The sequence below is a fragment of the Mus musculus genome, chromosome 9 (genome assembly GCF_000001635.26).
Source record: "Mus musculus strain C57BL/6J chromosome 9, GRCm38.p6 C57BL/6J".
In the NCBI taxonomy this organism is placed as follows: Eukaryota; Metazoa; Chordata; class Mammalia; order Rodentia; family Muridae; genus Mus; species Mus musculus.
The window spans coordinates 16,361,459-16,380,126 of NC_000075.6; the positions used below are offsets into that span (position 1 = coordinate 16,361,459).

Below are 18,668 nucleotides of genomic sequence, written 5' to 3' on the forward strand. Positions count from 1 at the left end.
TTCTTAAAATATATTTGCTTACTTATGGAAATCCAATAGCCTCTTGCTCAATATTTTCTGCATTTTTCAGTACAATTATTTGGGGCCCATATGTCTATTCAAGACTTGTAAAATCAGGGCAACTTAGAAACACTAGGAAGACAGAGAACCATACCACCAAGCAACCATTCAAAGAAAACGCTCTCCAAAGTGAATGGCTGGAAGATTCACGGGAGAAGGACAATGGCCCCTGGGTTCAGTCATCTTCAGCTTAGAAGCCAATGCACACAAGACAGCTGCTTCCAGCATCATTACTGAGAACCCCACAGACTAAGTGGGAAACATTCCCCTTCACAGAGGCAGGTTCTTGCTGACAACAGCTGCCTGCCTGACAAGCTCTGCCTGTGGAGAAAGAGTTCCATCCCACCCACCCCCACCCCTCACCCCGCTCCCCCCAGATGATTACCGGAAGAAGAGCCAATGCCATGCCTGCTCATTAGCGCTCAGGGTGCTTTCCAGGTGGCTTTGTCTACCTGGAACCAGACTGACAATGGAAATAACCAGGAGTTTAAATGTAAAAGGGGTGAGAAACTCCTCACAGCTGGGAAAACTGCAGCGGTTTGAATAAAAGGCCACAGAAACTTCTCTTCTCTGACCCCCAACAGGTAGCCCTCTACAAGCGAATTCCAGCAGAAGAATTTCAGTGCCTTCCCCACTCATTCAGCCCTGAGGAGCTGGAGGGCAGAGGGGTAGAGTTTCCCAGGATTCACTGCCTGCAGCCGCAAATGCAGGGGTCTTGCCATAACCCTCTTATACTTTATAGCAGCACTATGGTCTGCATTTTAATGTTGCTGTGGGTGATTTGTATCACGAATTTTTGTGTAGTAAAATGGCCATGCCCACAAGGATCATAATGTGTGGGGGTTTGTCTTGTTTCTTGGTTTTGTTGTGGGTACAAAATCTTTCCAAAGCACAGTTCATTTTTCTGCCCATTCTTCAGGTGGTGCTCCATCAATGTCAAGCCTGCTGTGAGGCAACCTGGACTAAACTGCTAATTCTCATCTTGCTTCCTAACTAGAACTCTTCATTGATAAAACAGACGAGACCCCTGACTCTACCCCCAAATATACCTATAAAAAAAGGGAGGTGGTGATCGCAGAAAATGAGTGGACTACCCATATGAAAGTTCTGGATTCCCAAACAGCTACCCAGATACATCAGCACATAGAGAAGCCTTAGCTGAGAAGTTGGTACTACCCTGTGAGAAAGATTATATTAATATGAGGCCAGACACAAGGAGGAGACAGCAAAGCTAGCTTCTGCTCACCTTTCCTCTAGGTCCAGGCTGAAACAATCCTACCCTAGAGATCTCTGTGGTCTCCTGGAGACACTCAGGGTACTGAGAAACAATCTGGAGGTTGTTGTGAAGCTGAGACCAATTTAATAACTTGCCAGTATGTGCTTGGACTCCATTCCATCTGGCCTGGCTTCCAGTTGTCCTCACATGCGCTCCACTGGGATTGTACCCTTAGGACATATCAGGTACTGTGGCTTCTCTCAGCTCTCTTAAGGAACCTGGACAGTGGTGATAATCCTGTCTCTTCCTTACAATGGTCACTATCTTACTGTTTATTAATGAATTGACAAACTCTTTCTGGCTTGAACCTATAAGGAAGGTTGTTGATCCACAAAATGACTGTAGTGACCTGATTCAAATCTCTGACTCTACTGCTAGGCTGCCAAGCCCAAATTGAAGCTCCATCAAAAAGAGGAAGACTCAGACAAGAAATTCAAAACTAGGCTTGTTTTCTCATATAAGAAACATGGGAGAGAGATGAGGTAACATGAACTCACTACTTAGTAATAAAGCACACAGTGGGACTGGTCTATGCATCTCTCTTACTGCCTAAATGAGAGGTGACTGTTTCGTATTTGATATATTTTACTAGCTATCATCTTTTACTAGTATGCTGCTTTTTTTTAAAACAACTAGAATATTAACTGTGCTATGCAAATAAAAATCTGTGAATTTAGTCATAATGGATGACCCATAGGAACCACTAAATTCTACAGAGTCCAATGGGAAAATTTGTAGATCTCTATTATGTTCAATAACTTGCAAAGCGGTGTTCAGGATTTTAATATGAATCGAACTGAGTCCTGCTCACCATTCTTTACAGATTCTCTCTTGATATGATGTGCTTTCATAAGAAACTGGCAAGCTGCAAATACAGGCTGCAGCCTACTTTCATTTCCATTTCAGAAAAACACTACGGTGTAGTGGCATCACATAAATATTTATCAAACTCTATAATTCTTCCAACTGTAATGATAAATGAAAATATCCTTCAAGATACATGCAAAACACTTCCCAAAATTGCCCTGGTGAGAAAACTGAACTGATACAAGCTATCCAAAGTCACTGAGGACGCTAAGTCCGTCCCACAGTCTTCTGATACTCAAATGTGTCCAGACTTCCTTATTGTATACATTTTCACTTCTGCTTATGGCCGGTTTTAAATGTTAAAGGAAGACCACACACTAAGAAAAGACCATACATGTCTCTGGTGGTCAGCTTGCTACTCTATTTAGATTACTTCTTTAATGTTGTCATTACTTTCACCATTTTCTGGTTATAAGGGGGACAGTAACAGCCCAAGATTGATACACAGTGTAGACATAAACCTACTGTCCTCTATTAAATCTAAATTGCCTTCAGCCAACAACTAAAAAAGGTCAAGAGAAAAGCACCTGCTGCAAACGGTGATAGAAACTCCCCATCCATCACTTCCAGAAGCTGCTCGTCCTCTTTTCTGCCTGGCTTACATGATGACTCCTAAGCTCATCAGAATGTTGTAGAATGTTTAGAGCTCCTCTGGGAAGCATTTTTTTTCTCCAAGTCATTATGGCCAGAAATTCCAGAGCCAAGAAAAGTTTCTGCTGTCACTTGATCATAACTTCATTTCTCCCTTTTGCTCATTCTGATCTCAAGGGAAGGTTAAGGGCAGGGCTGGGCCAGTGTCTAGTCTTTTTTTTTTTTTCAGTTAAATAAGTTCCAGAAAGACATAATGTATGAAGAACATGAGAAACAAGAACACTGTTTAATCCAAAGTTGTCATGAACTACATCAAAGTCTTTAAATAATGAGCATCTTCATGCTCAGCTTATCAGAGTTACCACCAAGTTTGAAGAAATGTAGAAAAGTAAGTATATGGCAAGGAAATAAATATTGTTTCCAGTGTGTCTGAATAAAAGGGAATGGAAGCTTACAGTGCAGTAATTCAAAGATGTCCCTGTAGGGATTAAACACAAGGCTCTCTAGTTCTTTCTAACAATTCAGAATTCCTCTTTCTTAGTTTGCATCTACCTTCTGGATTATCTGATTATCAGAGACTGCAGAGAACTCTTTCTAAGCATTACACTGGCCTCACTTCTTCAGGAGAACTAGATATATGCTGCTTATCTCATGTCTTTAATGTTTCTATGGCTACCAGGTGAGATGAATCGGTGTCTTTGCTGAGGACCAAAGCACAACATGAAAATGATGGACAGTTTGAGATATTTAGGTTGCTCTACTGTTCATTGAACCGCTTTCTTTTTCAGCTGGTGGGACTAGGTCTCTAACACAGTAAAAAGTATCCACTCATGGAGCAGAGAAATAGGGAAAGAGTTAGATAGCAAGATGAAGCCCTCCTGCTTATTCTCCTTCCTATAAAATAGATAGCTATCACCTCTACTGTTTCCCCAGGGCCCCAATCATAACGTAGTTATAGAAACCACATTTTATAAAAATTGGAAGAAATAGTCCTCAAAATATAGTTAAATCTGTTTTTAAAACATTTATTTAAGAAGGATATTCTAGTTGGGTTCCTGGAAAAAGAGCAGACAGCACGCATTGCTAAGCTGAAGGAGAAGCATCTACTGAATACACAGGTATGGGTGGAGGGTAAGGAAAGTCAATGGTTTATATTTGATAGGATTAGTAATAGCAGGCTGCCCATCCATCAAGGGACATCCACAATGTCTAATGTGCAAAGAGTCAAACGAAGAAATATCCTGACACTCCTTCTCCTTCTCAATCTTGAGTTAGAGAACATAAGCAGAAATGGGCTAATAGTCTGGACACACACAAGATACATGGCACTGTGGATCTCAAGAGTCAAATGGGAGAGAACTCACTCACATGAAGGTACCTATGAAACTATGGAGTTTTATTTCTTGATTGTTGAAATACATTGTTCAAAAGAGTAATTACTTTTCCAGTAATTAATGTCTCAGATCCTTGTCTGGAACATAAAATTAAATATAGACATATATTAGTTCGCTAGCTTCTACAGATTCCCTAAAAACAAATAAAAAATTAAAAAGTGAAATAAAAAAGCATTCTTTGTCCAGACAAGTTGGAGAAATGCTGCATAGAGCCTGAATACAGGAAAAGGTCAAGATGGATGTAGGGTGCATGTGAGTGTCCCCTGCAACATCATACGTGCAAAACCCAGAGGAAATGAATCCTGTCTCCTGGGACTTCCAAGTATGATCACATATATGAGTGTCTTATGAAGAATGTGGCACATGAACACATAGTGTTCTAAAATATTAGCATTGCTGTTGTGGAATATTTTGAAAGGCCACCACTAGGAAAGGTCCACACCTTACACCTGCATATCTTTCTATCAGTAATGTGTGCCCAGTGTTACTTGATTAGAGAGGCAGCGACAATAGTGACTGTTCTCATCACTGTCTCATTGTGCTATCATTCAGTAATGATTTATTTGCATTTCTCTCCCTTAGGAAAGGTGCTTACCAAAGCATCTTACACTGGGTAGTTTATGAACAAACACAAATATACTGCTTAATCAAGGTGAAAACAGACCCAAGTTATGGTGTATACCCATTCCTCAGAAATAGCTTCATTGGAACCCTAACATGATATTAGGGGAAGGAAGTTCTCTTGTGATACTGTCCTAGATTATTAATCCCATTTTTGAGGGTGAGGCCCTCATGATTTGTTTCCCACAAAACCCACATTTTCACACTGCCCCCTCAGGCTATTAGTTTCCAACATATGGACTCCAGGTTGATGCTGACTTGCAGACACTTTCAAACTATCCCTGTGTCCCAGGTCAGTGCTGGGCTTCTCCTTGAGATATGTTCTCACTTTTAGAATATGAGAAGGTTCTGTGTAGACTCTTCGTGAGTCTCTGTGAAGACCTTCTTGTGAATAAGACATAGGGGCTGCATGATGGCTTGTTGGAGCAGGAAGGGAAATGGTGTAAATGCTGTAAATCTAGCATCTGTTCCTGCTGGAGTTCAAATATCTGAACTGCTAATGATCCTATCATGTTAGTGACACATGACCTTGACTAGGCAAGCCTTCAGAAACACCTTGTGGATGGCTGTGATGATGACAGGTAATATTTTAAAATCCCAAGACTAGTCCTTTATAGAGCCTCAATGAGTGAAAGAAATGAATGCTAACACTAGGTAATATAATGCCTTTTCAATCATCACTGATTAAAGTCCCAAAATGGAAATCATTTGTCTTGATTAAATATTTCTTTAATTAACCTCAGGTAAACAAATTAGGGAAATCTATGTTGTAGATTGTAGTTAACAAAACAATCTAATAGAAAGTCCCAGTTTCAAACATGCATTGTGCTCTTCCTAGACTATTTGATACCTCTGAGTAGTCAAGAATATGGATTATTGATGTGGAAAAGAATAAGAATCCATTCTTTGTGAAGGAAATTCTGATTAAATTGCATCTTGCACACTGGTGGTTTAAATTGTGATCAGACTCAATGTAGCATGAGGAGAGTTAATCCAGCTACCATGAATATTATTAAACATTTCATAAATGCCCATGCATGGTAAAGGATTTCAAAGGTGTGGTTTTGTATGCTAAGCACCAAAGAGTCAAGAACATAAATCTAGGAAGGCTTCAACTAACTCCAGCATCTCTCTTTTATATGGCTGAAACATCCGTAATTATTGAAGCACATACAGGTTTAGGAACCATAAGAAAGACATTCAGAAAAAGATTGTCACTGAGGAATAATAAAAGGTTTATTTGGATTGTAAAATTTGATTAGAAAAGAAATGTACAATGTACCTAGCACCTGAACTAAATCTGCCATTCAAAAGGATGAAGAAAAAAAATTAAAAAGACCGTAAGGGAAAAATACAGATTGCCAGCCCATTTCCCCGGATCCCAGGGCTAGAGCAGTCCTTGGAAGTCCTGCGCAGCAGGAAAGCTTAGAGAACTGGCATTAAGTTTCTCAGTTCACCCGAGATCTACTCACTCACAGTCTGAGATCTTGCCAGGGATCATAGATTGTGAAAAAATCCCTAGGATTCTTGCTCCAAATCTGAAAGCTGGTAAGTAATCCAAACCACTAAGCAACCTTGGCAGTTGAGTTAAAAGTTTTAAAAGACAAAAATCCAAGCAAGCCGAAGTCATGTCTGCCTTCAGCAGTAGAGTTTAGTTAGGCCTGAGTCTGCAGCCAGGCCCAAAAACCATGTCCTGAGCCTTGGTTTTAGTAATGCTTTCAGTATCTAAAAGCAAGGAGTCAATGGATCCTTCAAGAATCACATGAGCCTCAGAGCTACATGGTTATGAATTCTTTGTTGAAAAACCTCTCATTTCTCTGTACCTGGCACGAGTGCACACAGTAATTATTCAGGAGATCCTGGGCTTAGATTCTGAAAGCTAGAGTTAGTGAGATACAAGGAAGGGATGGGGTACAGAATATTTTATGGGAATTCTCTTCTTTAAACATGCAATCTCAGTTACACAACCAGACATAATTTCTATAATATAAAGGGGGTGGAGGAAGTTTTATTATCTAAGAGAAAAGAATGAAATGAAAGGGGAAAGAGACACTGCTCCACTTTTGTAAACTAAAAGAGGCTCTGAGAAAACAGATCTCAGAAACAAACAACATCTGTGGAGAAAGAGAGTACCATGTTCATTCTCAGGAGGCCAAGGTACATGGTCTGACTTGATTCCCCAGTTAGCATAAAGGTGATCTTCACAATTCACTTAGCTTTGACTCAAGGAAGTTAATGTTCACATCAAATGCATTTTTAATTCATCAAGTACTGTTACAGTACAATTGACATTATTTTTATAACTGAAAAAAAATCTATTTCACTAAGTTTAGAATACAAGGGAACAGATATGAGCTACTGAAGTCTTTTTATTTGTTTGGTAGGGCATTTCTAGCAAGATATTAAATATTTGGAGTCATTTTCTAAATTAAAAACTCAAGTAAAAAAATAACCTGCACAACTCATGGGCAGAAACTTCCATGCTCTTGACTCTTTTAATCAAGTCCAAGATGTAGCTTCCTAATTGAAAAACTTGCTATAGCTTAGATAGAAGTAATTAATAAATTAAGTATATAACCTCTTATTGACATCATCGTGAGTCACAAGCTAAAAATGCATATTGCAGGAGGAAACTAAAGCCCCTCCTTAAGGACAAAGCAAGAACACGACAGTCTACAAGTCCAGAAGAAGGTCTCTGCCTTGTCCATGTGTGCACACTGATTTCACGTTTCCAGCAAGAACATGTATAAGAAATAAATGTCTATTAAAGCCACCCATGGTTGTAGGGGCCTTTTTAGCATCCCAGACTAAATAAGATAGGAGACAAGCAATTCTCTGATTGTTGTAGAAAGTTAGTTATTATATATGAATTTGGTTTAAAAACAAAACAAACTAATATCATCATATGTAGAAAAATAGAGCAGATGTATTTTCCTCTTTTGAGATTTTTACATTCTACTAATAATAGAAGAATATGTGGTGTTAACAACAGAAGATACATACACACACATGCACGCAACACATACTCCTACATACAGATGTACGTATGTACTTGCACATGGAAAGGAATTTGTAACTTTCACAAACATATACACATACACATGTGCCCAGACACACATATATATTTATACAAATGATAATCATAAGAAACATTTTAAAAATTATGCTGGTATATATGATGGAAGGTACATAAATAGATTTTGGAAATGAAATATTTGCCAAATTTGATCTTTATTCTAAAATATCTTTGAAATTCACTATTATAAATAATGAGTTATATAAAAATTCCAGCATAGCTTTAAAAATCCCAAATAATAAAAGAAGTGCTGAAGGAATCATCATCCCTGATCCCAACATGTACCACAAAGCTATAGTGAGATGGTCAGGATGGTATTGGCACACAGTTAGACACCTAGATCAATGCTATCAAATTGAAGACTGAGGCAAAATTTCATACACGTATGGACATCTGATTTTGATAAAGAAGCCGAAATACACACTGGAAAAAAAAAAAAAGACAATATTGTCAACAAATAGTGCTGGTCAAACTGGATGTCTGCATGTAGATGAATCCAAATAAACCCATATATATTACTCTGCACAAAACTCATCCACAACTCAACACAACACCAGATACACTGAATCTGATAAAAAATAGAAGAAAAGAAAAAAGAAATAATGAAAGGAAGGAAGGAAGGAAAGCAGAAAGAAAGAAAGAAAGAAAGAAAGAAAGAAAGAAAGAAAGAAAGAAAGAAAGAAGGAAGGAAGGAAGGAAGGAAGGAGGGAGGGAAGGAAGGAAGGAAGGAAGGAAGGAAGAAGGAAAGAAAGAAAGAAAGAAAGAAGGAAGGAAAGAAAGAAAGAAAGAAAGAAGGAGGGAGGGAGGGAGGGAGGGAGGGAGGGAGGGAAGAAGGGAAGGAAGGAAGGAAGGAAGGAAGGAAGGAAGGAAGGCAAAAAGAAAGGAAGGAAAAAAGGAAGGAAGGAAAAAAGGAAGGAAGGAAGGAAAAAAGGAAGGAAGGAAAAAAGGAAGGAAGGGAAAAAGGAAGGAAGGAAAAAAGGAAGGAAGGAAGGAAGGAAGGAAGGAAGGAAGGGAGGGAGGGAAAAAAGAAAGTTGGGAATATTCTTGAAATCAGTAACATAGAAAAGACTTTCTAAACCAAGCCCAATCTCCACAGCCACTAAGTCTAAGAGTTGATAAATAGATACAATGACACTGAGAGGCTTCTGGACGGAAAAGGACACCATCGTGCAGACAGAGTGGCAACCTATGAGAGTTTTGACAACTATACACCTGATAAAGGGCTAAAATTCAAAATATATAAAGAGTTAAAAAAAACTAGATATTAAGAAAACAAATAACCCAATTACAAGCTGATACAGGTCTAAACAGACAACTCTCAAAAGCAGAAACTCAAATGGCTGAGTGTCTTCAACGTACTTAGACATCAGGGAAATTAAAATCAAAACTATTTTGAGGTTTCCTCTTTCACCAGTCAGAATAGCTAAAAATCAATAAAATAAGTGACAGATAGCTCCTGCTGTGAAGGATTTTTAGTAATTCATCCATTGGAACACTCATTCATTGCTAGTAGGAGTCCAAAGTTGTACAACTAATTTGAAAATCAGGGTGGTGTTTCCTTAGGAAGTTGGGAGTTCATCTCCCTTTAAGATCCAGTCATACCACTGTTGAAATATGCTCAAAAGATGCTTCATCCTACCACAAAAATACTAGCTCAACCATGTTCACTGCTGCTCTATAATAGCCATAAATCAGAAACAAACTAGAAGTCCCTTAACTTATGAATAGATAAAGAAATAAATTATATATTCACAATTGAATATTACTTTTCCATTAAAAAAGGGAAATTCTTAGAAATGGGGCTAGAAAAAAAAGTCATCTTGAGTGAAACAACTAGACCCCAAAAGACAAATGTGGTATGTATTCACTTACAAGTAGCTATTAGTTGTTAAATCAGTGATAACCAGGTAATAACTTACAAGCCACAGAAACTAGATATTGAGTAAGGGACTTGGGTGGCATATAGAACAGCCTAAGAAAGAAAAACAGAATAGATAGTTATGAAAGGACAAGAAGAGGAACTGGAGTGGGAGGATCAAGTGGGGAGGGGAGGAAAATAAGAATGAGGGAAGGAATACATAGAGAGAGCTAAGATTAAGGGCTGCTTGAGGGCTAGTGTGGGAATCTAATATAGCGGAAGCTTTGCAAAAAATATACATACATGAAGGGAATCTAAATAAAATGTCAAATAACAGAGGGGTCAATGTGCCAACTGGACATCTCTTATCACCAAATGAAGCTTGCAGTTCTAGCGTTGGATTGGATCTGAGTTATTGGCCAAATGGGTCCAATGGGAAACTCCAAACAACCCAGGCTGTTGCTAAGGCTATAAGTTGCTCTTCACAAACTGAGAGAAACACACTCTTGTTGAAGACACACAACTCATTGGACATGGAGAAGTTCCTCTGGTGTTTGCAGAAAATTGTCACCCTTACAGACTGTTATTTTTAAACACCAGAAGTTACTTAGAACATGACAAAAAGAGACCTATAAACGTTAATCCAGGTACAAATCCTTTGGTGTATGACAGTGTTCTGCCTGCAAGCTATGCTAATGATAGGGTGGCATAAAGCTTATGGAAGTATCCAACCAATGTCTAATTTGACTTAAGCCAGGATCTATGAGATGGAATCTGTACCCAGTATTGCTTGAATGGCCAGGAACAAGAGACTAGGTAGCCCAGGAACCTTGGGTAAAACCAAATACTACCATTCTATTAAAAGAAAGGAGAAATAAAATGACTCCTAATGACTTTCAGCAATACTAGTAGATCAGTGTCTTGCTCAGCCTTTGTCAGAGATGTTTCCTTCTGCAGCAGATGGGAAAAAAAATACAGAGACCTATAGTTAGACAATATCCAGAGAATGAGAGTCCTGGAAACGCTCAGCCCTAAATGGTATATCTCCATCAATTCCCTCCCCTTGATTCTCAAGGAACCCTTTAGAAGAGGAGGTGGAAAGAATGTTAACAGCCAGAGGGGATGAGAACACCAAAGAAACAAGGTCTTCTGAGCACAACATCACTGATACACATGTGAACTCACAGAGATGGAGGTGGTATGCACAGGGGCTGCAATGGTCTAAAGTAGATGGGGTCCCAGAGCTAAAAGAAGAAGTGTCTCCATCCCTAACCCAGAAGCTACCTATAATTAAAATCCACTTGTAAATGATAACTTAGTTGTCTTCAAGGGAGTTTCCCTGGGAAAACTATCCTCTTTTCTTTTTTTTACTTACATTTCAAATGTTATCCCCTTTCCCGGTTTCCCTCCCCCCCCCAGAAGCCCCCTATGCCATCCTCCCTCCCCCTGCTTCTATGAGGGTGTTCCTCCACACACCCACCCACTCCCACCTCCCTGCCCTCCATTCACCTATATTGGGGCACCTATTGAGCCTTCATAGGACCAAGGACCTCTCCTTCCATTGATGCATGACAAGACCACCCTGTGCTACCTATGTAGCTGGAAAACCATGTGTACTCCTTTGTTGATGGCTTAGTCCTGGGAGTTCTGGGGGGTCTGGTTGGTTGATATTATTTTTCTTCCTATGGAGTTGCAAACCCATTCGACTCCTTCAATCCCTTCTCTAACTCCCCTATTTGGGACTCGGTGCTAAGTCCAATGGTTGGCTGCTAATGTCCACCTATATATTTGTAAGGCACTGGCAGGGCCTCTCAGGAGACAGCCATATTAGGCTCCTTTCAGCATACACTTCTTGGCATCCACAATAGTGTCTGGATTTGGTAACTTTATATGTGATGAATCCCCAGGTAGGACAAACTACTTTTAAGATTAGGCCACATGTCCCACAGTAGATGGTCAACAGAAAGAGAACTCAGTGGCCTCTTTTGAGGTCCCTTGTCTCATAATCTAATGTCAGAACTTTTTCTTCTTTGTTTAATCTCATTTTATTTTTTATTTACTTTCTCTCTCTTTTTTATACTACAAGTCTTTTGCATATGTGTTATGGCTTCCTATGCTGTGTTTTTATGGGATTCCTGGTGTGCAAACTGAGTGGGTCTGTGTATCTATAGCTGTTCCTTGTATCTGTCTTTTCTTGGGCTCTTTCTATTTGCTTATTTTGCTCTATTCTAGTGTGTTTGCTTTTGTTTTATCTTATTTTATTTTATCATTATTTCTTAGAAGACTTTATTTTTTCACATTTTTTATGTTTTCTTTTTTAATTAATTAATTTTTTACACTTCATATTTTATTTGCCCCTACCCGACTCCAGCCACTCTCCAACTGCTCCACATCCCACACCTCCTCCCCACACTCCTGTCTTCACATAGATGTCCCCACCCCCCACCACACCTGACCTCTAAACTCCCTGGGGCCTCCAATCTCTTGAGGGTTAGGTACACCATCTCTGAATGAACACAGATCCAGCAGTCCTCTACTATATGTGTATTGGGGGCCTCATATCAGCTGGTGTGTGCTCCCTGCTTGGTGGTCCAGTCTCAGAGTTCAGATTAATTCAGACTGCTGGTCCTCCTACAGCATCACCCTTATGTACAGGAGTACACCATTGCTCTCTTCTGGCACACCAGAAGATGGAGGGCATCAGATTCTATTACAGGTGGTTGTGAGCCACCATGTAGTTTCTGGGAATTGAACTTAGGACCTCTGGAAGAGCAGTCAGTGCTCTGAACTGCTGATCCATCTCTCCAGCCTGACTGTTTATTTTCTAATGAGAGACAGAAAGGGGGTAGATCCAGATGAGTGGAGAGCTGGGGAGGAGGGGAAAAGCTGGAGGAGAGGAAGGATAAACCCCATAATTAAGATATACTATATTGCCGGGCGTGGTGGTGCACGCCTTTAATCCCAGCACTTGGGAGGCAGAGGCAGGCGGATTTCTGAGTTCGAGGCCAGCCTGGTCTACAAAGTGAGTTCCAGGACAGCCAGAGCTATACAGAGAAACCCTGTCTCGAAAAACCAAAAAGAAAAAAAAAAGATATACTATATTTTAAAATTCCCATTTTCAATAAAAGAAGAAAGATATAAGAATAAAGTATTTACATTCACAAATGTTTTACAAACAACTCTTCATAAATAGAATTTATGACATGAGTGTTTTGTAGAAATGCTTTTCAGGCCACTTGCCAATGTGTTGATGAGGGACACAGAATATGAATACCCACTTTTCAAGGGCTGGATGTACCAGTTCAACACGAAAAACCAGGCAACAATTCCCAACAGCAAAGCTTTACCGTAAAGGGAAAGATTCATATATAAGATGCATTCAAAAATCAATTTCACACTTCTAATTTAAAGCCAATTCAAATGCAATTACTGCACCAGGATCATCCATTTGGTTGAGGTCAGGAATACAATCACCAGGGGCAACAATGATGTTGCTTCTCAGAAGATAACCTCCTAACAGACATGCTGAGCAAGGAAAAACACAACACAGATAGGAGACTCACTGAGCACTGTGACTGTCACTGTGTAAATGAATCTACTTAGAAACCAAGCCATTCTAAGACATGTCATTTCTACTCAAATGGAGACTTCCCCATCTGCTCCAATGCCCTGGTTCACACCTTCTCCAATGCTGCTAAGAAGAAGAAGAAGTAGAAGAACACATTCAGCACAGAAGATTAAACTTACCACTCTCATCATCTATGTTGAACCTCCCAAGACCACTGCCATCTCTGATAGAGTACTGGATCTCTCCATCCCTACCAGAATCCTCATCATGGGCAGTCACCTGCAGCACGCTTGTTCCAATCCGTGAGTTTTCTTTTACAGATCCAACAACAGCAAAGTCTGGGAAATAGGGTGTATGAAGGTTTTCATTGACATCTACCACCTCCACCTCAACAAAGGAAACTGATGACAGAGAGACAGGCCGCCCTTTGTCTTTGGCCCTGACTGTCAGGTTGTAGAATTGCTGCTTCTCATAGTCTAACTCTTTGCTCAAGCGGATGGCACCACTTGCTTTGTCTACTTCAAATCTCCCATTATAGTCATTGACCAAAGAGTAACGTACTTGACCCCCCAATCCAAGGTCAGGATCCTGAGTTTCAAGCCAAGCAATGACTGTACCAACAGGAAGATCTTCAAGGACCTTCACGCTGTAGCTACTGGGAATAAAAGCTGGAGAGCAGTCATTGACATCATCCAGAAAGATCTTCAGAGTGACAACAGAAAACAGCTGCTGGCCACTTTCTGCTTTGTCCCTGGCTTCTATTTTCAAAGAATAGTTGGCTTTGGATTCTCTGTCCAACTGATCAGCTATATAAACAATCCCAGTTGAGCTATTGATGATAAACTGGTGTGTGTCGGTCAAGACTGAATACATTACCTCACCATTAGAACCCAAGTCTTTGTCTCTTGCTTCCACTTGAATAATCTCCGTGCCAATACTTGAACTTTCAAGAATGCTGACTGAGTAGCTGTCCTGAAGAAAAACTGGGTTATTGTCATTAGCATCCTCCACATTGACAGTCAGCAATCGCCATGATGACTTCTGTGGCTTTCCAAGGTCATAGATGGTTATGTTGAGGACATAAAGGTCTGTATGCTCTCGATCCATGGGCATGAGGACTTTAAGTTGTCCAGTCTCCATATCAATGTTGAAGCAGCTGTCTGTATTTCCATCCGATATTGTAAATAGTACCTTCCCGTTGAAGCCAGAGTCAGCATCATATGCTTTAATCTTCAGGATGTTAGTTCCAACCAGCATGTCCTCCTTTACAGCCACATCAGAGGGAAAAGACTTGTCAAAATGTGGTCCTTGCCTATTAATTGAATAAAAGTCAAGAAATCCATCTTCTAGATTCAGTTTCCCATTAGCTTTTGCTTTAATGAGTAGTTTCTCTGCCAATTTCTGAGCCACACGAGTTTCTCTGCAACTGAAGCTCTTTGAAGATACTTTCCCATGGAGGACTGAGATGTTAATGGCCATGGGGTCTGCGAAGTTTTCCCCATCAGTTGCTGTGATTCTGAGGGCAAAATTGCCATTTTTAATGCCAGAATTCATCAGTGACTTCTTAAGCTGCAAAACACCAGAGTCTGGGTTTAAATAAAAAAACCCAAGTTCATTTCCAGAAATGATTTTGTACTTTACAAGTTCAAGTTCATCAATATCAATAGCAGAGATGGCTGTGATGTGACCCCCAACAGGAAAGTCATATGAAATAACTCCCTGGCAAGCCACTTTTTCAAAGAGAGGGCTGTTGTCATTGACATTTCCTACCCGAATGGTCACGTTCACCTCACTTTCATGGCGGTATGGGGACCCCCAATCAGAGGCTCTAACAATGAATCTATATGTCTCTGGGGAGGATTCAAAGTCTAACTCTTCAGTTGTGCTGATCACACCTGTGAACTGATTAATGGCAAATGGTAAAAGGTTCAGGCTGGCGATGCTGTAGGTGATGTAGCCATTTTCCCCTTTGTCTTTATCAGAGGCAGACACGGTCAGAACATTTGTACCAACACGAACACTCTCATTCACAAACGTCTCATACAGTGCCTCCTGGAATTCTGGGGTGTGGTCATTGGCGTCTTCAATCCCAATGGTGACTTGTGCCTTTGCATCTCCTTCCTTGTCTGACACTTCCAGCTTATAAACTTCCTTCTTCACTGTATTCAAGGGCTGTGCTGTGACAATCAGACCTGACCGGGGATTAATTTTGAAGTAATCTGAATCCTTACCAGGCAATAGTTTGTATTCTACATCCAGTGGCTCAGGACTTACCTTGACTATGGCCACCAGGACACCAGGCGGGGAAAACTCACTTATACTGACTTCATAGACATCCTTTTCAAACCTGACTGGGGTGTTGTCTCTCCTGGGGTTGGCAATGTGAACTGTCTTTAATTCTGAAAACTTCTGAGGTGACCCTTTGTCTTTTGCTTGAATGGTGAGGTTATAGCCATAAGAGAAGCTTTCCCAGTCCACCTGCCTTCTCTCCTTGACTTTATACTCATTCAACCACTTTCCTTCTTTAGCCAGGAAGAACTGCTCTAAAGGATCGCCATCCACAATGGAAAGAGATTCGATCTCTCCATTGGCCCCCTCATCCAGGTCATCCACTGTCACTACTGCATATGTTGGCTCCTTGTCCAGTGAGAAGGGGGTGTGACTGACCACATGGATAATGGGAGCATGTTCATTTATGCGTTCAATGTGAACATAAAGTTTGGCAGTGCTGCTCACTCCATTATTGCCATAGAGTTTCATCCCCCGGTCCACGGCTAAGATTTCTAGATCGTATCTGTTCTTTTCATCATAATTTAATCGTCCACTTAAAGAGATGACACCACTTGTGGGGTGAACTGAAAAAAGATCAACCTTGTTTTTGAAGTAGTAGTAGAATTCTCCATTGGAACCGATGTCTGCATCTGTAGCTGTCACCTGGGCAACGCTAGTCCTGAGTGGTGTGCTTTCTGCGATGGTGACGGAGTAGGTGGTGGGTGAAAACAGAGGCCTCAAGTCATTCATGTCTAAAACCTGGATGTTCACTTTGGTCCATGCTTCCAAGTCTTCTCCTCTGACTGAACCTTTTATAATTAATAAATAATTGTCTTGGATTTCCCTGTTCAATATGGCAGAATTGCCACCTTTAGTTCTTATCCTGAGAAAGCAGAAATCTGCAATGATGACCTCCTCAGCTTTGAAAAATCCTTCCTCATCACCAGACACTATTCTGTACTTGATATCCCAGGACAGGTCTATTAAGGTGATGCCCATTCTGCTCTGGCTGTTGACATAGGTCCGCGCTGCTGAGTTCTCATACACTGTAGCATTATAGGTGGAGTGTGTAAAGTGGAAGCCCAGGGGCCCTGTCCCTGGCAACCCCTGGGAGACAGTGGCAAACAGCTTCAGGAGCAGGAGAATGATGCAAGAAGGAGGCTTTGTGCCCATACAGTGTCCCATAGTCACACTCATCATATCACATGTCCGTCCTGGAAGTAAACACAGAGAAAAGATATAGATTAATTCAGAAGAAAGTGAGGGAAAGAAACATAAAGAAGAACTGTTATGAAAAAAGTGTGTTCAGAAGGCTGTATTATAGAAAATCTTTCCATTAAAGCATCAATACAAAAAATTGTAACATTCACTGCTACTAGATAGTAAAGAATTCAAAGTCATTCGAATTTAACCTTATCTTGATTGAACTTCCTTAAGTGACGCTTTCCCACTACTGTTGAGATTGGTTTGGGGCACCAAATTTATTATATGTTAGAGGTCAACTTAGAAATGTATAATTGGAGACCTTAAATGCATTTAATTTTAACCTACAGTAGCCTTTTCCACAATTATACGAGAAAGTTTCTTAGATATATTCATTACAGCACAGTTCCAAATTTCAAAAGAAAGACGCTAAAGACACTAAGAAACTATCAATAGAAAATTAAATAACTTTGAGTACATTGTTAAAACTACGGTATAGCAATTAAAATGATGGCAAGAGATGTATGTTTTTTGATGCATAAAGATGAAGGGCTAAGGTAAGACAAGGTGTCCAGGATGCATCTGAGAGTATTCTATTTAAATATTGACTCAGACGGTTGCACCTTTAGCATTAAAATGACTACTACTGTGGGGTATGGAAAGATTATTTCACTTCCCACCTCTTTTAATGAAAGTGGTTCCCCGATGATTACTTAATTTCTTTTATACAATTATAATCTTGTAAAGATCTGCTTGAAGGTGTTATTGGCTTCTATTGTCTTTACTGATGGAAATGAGTGGACAGTTGAGTGTCAAGAGAAGGAATAAGGTTCAGTTTGAAGAAGCACAGGTGACAGTCTGTCAAGGCTCCACGTCATCTAAGCAGCACTCCTCAGCCATGACACATCACAGAAGGAGGGTAACAGTACTTTCCCAAAAGTATGGAAGGAATCATAAGAGACCTCCAGCTACTTGCATCAGTGAATGCCAAATTTTATCAGTTTTCATAGTTTCTTGACCATCCAGATTAAAAGACAAAAACATTTCCCTCTTTTTACCAGTAAAATATGTCAAATACTTGTGGAAAAAAGCCATTTACGAGGAGCAGCCAAACCAGGTTATCTTGATGCTTGTTTTTTCAGAGATTCTAAGAATGAGCTATTATTTCAAGTAGCACTGTCAGGTTCCTGACAGTCTCCTTCAGGATGTGCCAAAATAGAGATGGGGATGCAAGATAATCTCACTGTGCTACATTAAAAAATACACTTATGTTTATTATTCTTATTATGTGTAGGTATGTGTGTCTGCATGTGGGTGTGTGCACAGAAGGACTGGTGACCTTGGAGGTCAGAGATGGCCAATTCTTTGAAACTGCAGTTGCAGATAGTTGTGAGCTGTGTGATACAGGTCCTCTGGAAGAAAAGCAAATGCTCTTAACCATTGAGCATTCTCTCTAGACTCCTACTATTCTGCATTTAATACTGAACAATAGGTACTATTTTACCTGGTCACATATTAGGAAATGTGCAGCTAAGTGAGTTAGCTTATTTGGTTGAGCCTCTGATTCACTCATTGTTGCCAGATAGAGGTAGCTTAGAGGACCCTCTGATCCTTGCCTTTCTGAATGTATCTTGTGTGTGTGCTCCTCAACCGCACCTTCATTGTTGCTAATCCATCTGTAAGCCATCACCGTTATACATAGATGATGTGATTTACTTCGACTGAACCAGTCGGTAAGGACTATTGATGAAAAAGCATAGACCCATCTAGCATCTCTAATTCTTTATCTGTTTTCTGGGTTCATATTACTCGTGTTATGACAAATGAAAAACCCAACTGAAGTTTAACATTTTAAAGCATTACAGATTATTTTTGTAGCATAT

General features: G+C 40.1%; 1 protein-coding gene across 7 annotated transcripts in view; it reads right to left on the reverse strand.

The window, feature by feature from the left end:
- Positions 1–18,668, reverse strand: part of Fat3 (FAT atypical cadherin 3) — a 592,493-nt gene that overhangs the window by 451,270 nt on the left and 122,555 nt on the right. For all 7 annotated transcript variants that reach the window (XM_011242542.3, XM_011242541.3, XM_017313398.2 and 4 more), the window contains exon 2: positions 13,491–16,796. In XM_011242542.3, coding sequence (XP_011240844.1) covers positions 13,491–16,782 — 3,292 coding nt within the window. In that variant the 5' untranslated portion in view covers positions 16,783–16,796. The remainder of the gene's footprint in view (positions 1–13,490; positions 16,797–18,668) is intronic.